At 41.0% G+C, this 6318-nt stretch overlaps 1 protein-coding gene across 1 annotated transcript; it reads left to right on the plus strand.

Annotated features, from left to right (window-relative positions):
• The first annotated feature begins 1392 nt into the window (after positions 1-1392).
• LOC149821732 (protein NRT1/ PTR FAMILY 6.3-like) lies at positions 1393-5092 on the plus strand. The gene is made up of 4 exons (XM_089980051.1): positions 1393-1670; positions 1861-2078; positions 2508-3070; positions 3929-5092. The coding sequence occupies exons 1-4, from the start codon at positions 1553-1555 to the stop codon at positions 4797-4799; spliced, it is 1770 nt and encodes a 589-aa protein (XP_089836177.1). The 5' UTR covers positions 1393-1552; the 3' UTR covers positions 4800-5092.
• The last annotated feature ends 1226 nt before the right edge of the window (positions 5093-6318 follow it).

Genomic DNA, 6318 nt, shown 5'->3' on the forward strand with positions numbered 1-6318 from the left:
AATTGGGGTATTCTACATGGGTTGCTACACCTATAGTAGGCTATTACTGGCATAGCTAATTTAGTACATCAGTTAGCATCGAGTGGGTGCTAACTTATGAGTTTTAAAGTGATAAGTAAAAAATTTTAAAGAAACAAACATGTGTGTTACGTGGTATAAAACTAAACTAATACTAGGGGCTTAGCGCTCACTACAATTGTAAATTAAAGTCTTTGGTTGTTTATAAATATTTTTTACTAAGTTATAAACTCACCCTCCTTTTATAATTATAACTTTAGGTTTTAGGTTATTTATTAGAGACTAATCGGAGTCGCCACTGCTTCAGTAAGTGTTCTTAGGTTGTTAGATGAGATGAGACTTTATTTTATGTTTTTATTTTATTGAACTTATGACATGCATGAATGATGTAGCTTGAGAGGGCTTGAGATTATGAAACTATGTTATTTAAAAAATAATAATTTATGTCGTGGTTCTAACATGTTCACTTTGTATTCTTTTTTCTGAGAAGTAATACCTACAAACCCGAACTCAAGAGGTCACAAATGAAGTGTTCCAGGGAGTGACTCACCAATTGGAATTCAATTTCTCTAAGCTAACAAGCTATCATCGAACTACCTTTAAGATCTTATTGTAATGATCTTTTTCTTTTTCTTTTTTTGAATTCTGAACATATAGATGGATTCAACATGGTTGATTTCATAAGCACCAATTCTTGAATCTTTCAATGAAAATTTTGACTATTTAAAATCTTAAAAGTTTAGTGTTTTTATGGCGTCTGTTCTTTGAATAGCCAAAACCTCTGTACGCGATTCAAGTGCCTATCGCCACTAAACCATGTAAAACACATCTACGATATTAAATTTCATTGCAACAACTAGCAACGATGAAAACTGAGGGGTGGCATGACGATAATGTATGACTTTAGAGATGACTAGATCATAATGGGCTCTAACTACTGTGCCCCAATCAGATTGTATGTTTGTGCCCGTGCGGAGAGAGAGAGAGCAATTGGATGGGCCCTGCAACTTCAAATCGATGCCCCGGTGACTTGTGAGATTACGCATCTTTGAATACCCCACCAGCAGAGAGAGAGAGAGAGAGAGAGAGAGAGAGAGAGAGAGAGAGAGAGAGAGAGATGAATGTAGTATAGAATAGACTAATAGTAGAGGGGCACTACTAATGGTTGAGGAGAGGCGGCCATCGCGATCCGTAGAGAGCGTGGCAATGAATCTCTTTGAGATCGAAAGCGACTAAACACGAAAAAATTGAACCAAGTGAAAATGACGGTGAAAAAAAAGAAGTGATGCGTCATAGTTGATAGGGGGTCAAAATTGATGAACACGTCTACCTTGTTCATTTATTTATTAATATTTTCTTAGTATGATTGGATGAGGCTTTTAACACAGAACCACGCCTCTTTACATCCCTATATAATGAGCCCAACCCCCATCCATTTCAAACAGGCAAACAAAATCCCACACCCCACCCCTTTCTCTTCTTCCATCCAAGGCAAAATAGAGAACCTCTCCTTCTTCTCTCCATATATAACAAAATGGGAGTAGCTCATGATGAAGAGAACAATGGGGTGGTGAGTGACTCTTGGGATTACAAAGGCCGCCCTGCCAAGACTTCACAGTCTGGTGGCTGGGCTAGTGCTGCTTCAATCCTAGGTATAAACTCTCTCTCTCTCTCTCTCTCTCTCTCTCTCTCTCTCTCTCTCTGGAAGATGGGTGATATCTACTAGTGGCGATCTATTTTTACTTTTCTCTTTTTTGCTTTTCGTGTTCTTATAGACAAGTCTGAAAAAAGAGAATCAAGAGTTACGAACATACAAGGTGGTGTTGTGTTGGTGTTTCACAGGTGTGGAGCTGACTGAGAGGCTGACAACACTAGGGATTGCGGTTAACTTGGTGACATACTTGACTGGGGTCATGCATCTAGGCAGCGCCCAGTCTGCCAATACTGTGACCAACTTCATGGGCACCTCCTTCATGCTCTGCCTCTTCGGTGGGTTCATTGCCGACACCTACTTGGGCAGATACCTCACCATTGCCATCTTTGCCACAGTTCAAGCCACGGTAGACCACACCTCTCCCTTTCCTCCTCCTCCTCCATTTTCTCATTTGTTTCATTTCTAGCCTCAAACGTCATTCTCATGTAAATCTAGGCAAGGATGAATCTTGCAATATTTTCAAAAATCTTATTTTTCTACAAAAAAAAAACTCATGAAAATATCGGTATGTACGGCCACAAGGGCTCCACTCATTTGGTGGGGGATGTCACGAAACCTACAGGTGTGGCATCCGTTGCCGCAAGGTCAAAGCTGGCTGTGCTCCCTTGTGGACCGTCGGTGATGGGGTTTTTCCGTTTGATTATCCCGAATGTATATATATATAGTGTTTTTAACAAGTTAAAAGCACGTTATTTTTAAAATATTGGCGATTTTTATTACCATGGTTTTCTTGTGATGTCAAGCTTGATGTTTTTTCTTTTCCTCTCTTTTGCAGGGGGTGACCATTTTAACTGTGTCCACCATAGTGCCAGGCTTAAGGCCACCACCTTGCTCCTCAGATGGCGTATGCGTGCAGGCAAACAGCGCACAGCTCTCAGTTCTATACCTTGCCCTCTACCTCACCGCTCTGGGCACAGGGGGGCTTAAATCTAGCGTTTCCGGCTTCGGTTCCGACCAGTTCGATGAGTCCTCTGCCAGGGAAAAGTCTAAGATGATCTCCTTCTTTAGCTGGTTCTTCTTTTTCATCAGTATTGGCTCCCTAGCTGCAGTGACCATACTTGTGTACATACAAGACAACCTTGGCAGGAAATGGGGATATGGCATATGTGCATGTGCTATCCTCACAGCACTGCTGGTGTTTCTGAGTGGGACTAGGCGCTACCGCTTCAAGAAACTGGTGGGGAGTCCCATAACGCAGGTTGCTAGAGCGTTCTTTGCAGCATGGAGGAACAGGCGCAGAGAGTTGCCCTCAGATCCCTCTCTTCTTTACCAAGGTGACCTGTCCCCTGTCAATGAAAGAAAAAACACTGCTACACTGACGCATAGCAAACAGTTCAGGTACAATCATTCATTTAATGCTTTGCTATCAATGTTTACACCTGACCTACCGCTGAACTAGGACATGTCCAGTGAGCGGCCGATGCACATGGCTTTATTAAGAAAAGGGTGGGTGAGACTTTGATGTTAGTCAAATTGGATTCATCATATCAACTACATCCCACCAACTTTTTATTATGAGATCAGATGAATAAAGCCTAGTTTTAATTTTTGTTTGTTGGTAAAATCACGCGTTTAATATGCAAGATATTTTGAAAATATCGGGAACAAGTGATACCCTTATTGGCTGCCTTATTAAATGGACATAATATCATTATATTATATCTTTACCGAAAATTATCATGATTTTGTCGCAATATTTATGTTAATATGGCTATATATATGTTCGCTAAACTAAAATGAGTTTTTATATATTTTTTATTGATGTTTCTTTTACATAATTTCGATTCTAATTTTTAAGTTATTTATTTTTGCAGATATTTTTGACGATAAATGTGCAAGGAAAACAAAATGATTTCAATTTCTCATGAGAATTTAATTAGCCCTTGTTCTTTTTGCCTTTTTAAACTTTCGTCACTATGGTTCCACTTTGATTTTGACTTGATGCTATCGAAAAGGAAAAGCTGATTTTTTATTCAACTTATTGGCAACTGTGGCCCCATGAGGAGTGTGTCAGTAAGGAGGGGTAATTAGGCCTTTATCCACTTAACTATTATTGTGAAATAAATGTCATCTTTAACATAGTGCCATGAAAATGGCATTTGACAAAAACAAGTACTTTTATGCATATATAATATATATGACAGTAGCGAATAAAATGCACGAGGTGTTTACTTTTCTTCTGATCTTCCTGTGCAGGTTTCTTGATAAGGCTGCTATTATTAGAGATGATCATGACATGGAAGCAGAGAAGAAGGACCATTGGCATTTATCTTCGCTGACACAAGTTGAAGAAGTGAAAATGGTAATCAGCATGATGCCCATATGGGCCACAACTATAATTTTTTGGACGGTCTATGCCCAAATGACAACATTCTCGGTGCAGCAGGCCACAACCATGGACAGACACATAGGCAAATCCTTTCAAATTCCTGCTGCATCAATAACCGTCTTCTTCGTCGGCTCGATACTCCTATCGGTTCCTGTTTACGATCGCGTAATCGTCCCGATCGCTCGAAAATTCACAGGCAGGCCTGCGGGGATGACCACCCTCCAAAGGATTTCAGTTGGTCTTGTTTTATCTATCTTAGCCATGGTTGCTGCAGCTCTCACAGAGATAAAAAGGCTTAAAATGGCACATTCAAGTAATGACCCCAAGGCAGTGGTGCCCATGAGTGTGTTTTGGCTTGTGCCCCAATTTTTCTTTGTGGGTTCAGGGGAGGCCTTTACTTACATAGGTCAGCTTGACTTCTTTCTAAGGGAGTGTCCCCATGGGATGAAGACCATAAGCACCGGCATGTTCCTTAGCACTCTATCCCTTGGGTTCTTTGTGAGCTCAGGCCTTGTCACTGTTGTTGGTGAGGTGCATGGATCAAGTGGGTGGATATCTGACAATCTGAATGAGGGGAAGCTATACAACTTTTATTGGTTGCTAGCTGCCCTTAGCATCTTGAACTTGGGGTTCTATTTGTTTTGTGCAAAATGGTACGTGTACAAAGAGCAGAGGGTGTCGGCCACCAACCTCGAGGACGAAAATGCGATGGAGTTGGAAGCATGCTGCCATACATAGAGGGAAGAACAAAGCACCATATCAATGTGCCATGTGACTCCATTTATCAAAAGGTGAAATTTGTATTTCACCTTTGCTTTTGGATCACGAGGCTTGCAAGACCATCTAGGTTCCAACTGGCCCAACACTAAAAAAACGTTGGATATATATATATATATATATATATATATATATATATATATATATATATATATATGTGTGTGTGTGTGTGTGTGTGTGGAAAGTTGTATAATAAATTTAGCTTTTGTTCCCTTTTTTTCTCTTTTCAGAACGAAATGCTTAGTGTTCTAAGTGGAGAGAGAGAGAGAGAGAGAGAGTCACATTCCTAGATACCAAACATGCAAAAGCTAGAGAAGGAAAGAGTGCCATAAGATTTGAAACCTCTTGTACTTTTATGGCATCTATTTGGTTTTATACTGTTGCTATATTATCTATTTAGATTACCAATAATCAAAGGCAGAAGAATCGATCCCACCCCGGGTTAATAAGTACTGGTTAGGGCAGTTGTTGAAAAGATGGTGGAACCCCAAATTTGGACCAGGTGTACTCACATTGCACAAAGTGCAGGTGCAGGTGCAGTGACCCAGTTGAGACCAAGGAGCAGCTAAGTGTGACACTCACCAATCACATGACAGCATTGCATGGGGCCCACAGCTGCATAGTGGAGGCCCCATGCAATGAAATGATGTCATGTGATTGCCTGTTTCAGATACTGGCCGGAGTCTAAATCCCTGTTTGCCGTGGCCACCACCCACTTACTATTGGGCCCCAAAACTCTTAGGCTGTGTCAGAAAACTGAATGGTCAAGTGGGGCCACCACATGCATTTTTTGCATTGCACTTGATTCAGCCTCAGAACCTGAATTTTGTTCAATATGATTGCACCTGATTCAGCTTCGGAACCTATTCACTTGGGATCATAACCAGTGGTTTGTGCGGCAGATGTCCTTTGGTGTGCTAGGGCGCTTTTTCCGATTTATAATTCCAAGAAAATGCACAATGAAAACCTGAGCGTGCTGGCTCAGCCTGCAATACCTACGGTCTTCGTTTAAAACTCCGAGGCTAGGACTCCTTCCCCAGGGCTTATGCTGCGCGTCTACTTGTGCAGAGAGGAGAGGAGAGACTCATGAGAATAGAACCTTGACGACCCCTCCAGGTGATATTGATTATAAACCACGCCTGTTTACGACATCGTGGTCCTCACCTGTCAGGAAGAAGATGGTTCTTTACAGAAAGCTCGTTATGTCCTCTTCATACGTCTATTTAGGAACCAGCATCGTGGACACACAAGTGATGCTTATTCAATATCACCAACTTTTGCTGATATTACATATGGCCGGATCTCTTCTCCAACAAGTGGGTTTTGTTTATTAGGGATATAGTACTAAACTATTGATAGGATTTACTCTTATTCTTATATGTGGGAAACGATGAGAAACAACCGTATCACACCCAAGTTGTCTTTGTTTCTTTTACGGACGAATATGTTGATCTTTGAGGTCATGACAAACATGTACAAT

This window comes from Nuphar pumila, chromosome 11, assembly GCF_984573655.1.
Source record: "Nuphar pumila chromosome 11, dmNupPumi1.hap1.1, whole genome shotgun sequence".
Lineage (NCBI taxonomy): Eukaryota > Viridiplantae > Streptophyta > Magnoliopsida > Nymphaeales > Nymphaeaceae > Nuphar > Nuphar pumila.

Coding starts and splice junctions, on each gene's coding strand:
- LOC149821732 (XM_089980051.1), top strand. CDS start 1,553: ATGGGAGTAGCTCATGATGAAGAGAACAATGGGGTGGTGAGTGACTCT. Junction 1,671..1,860: donor TAGTGCTGCTTCAATCCTAG/GTATAAACTCTC, acceptor GGTGTTTCACAG/GTGTGGAGCTGACTGAGAGG. Junction 3,071..3,928: donor ACGCATAGCAAACAGTTCAG/GTACAATCATTC, acceptor CTTCCTGTGCAG/GTTTCTTGATAAGGCTGCTA.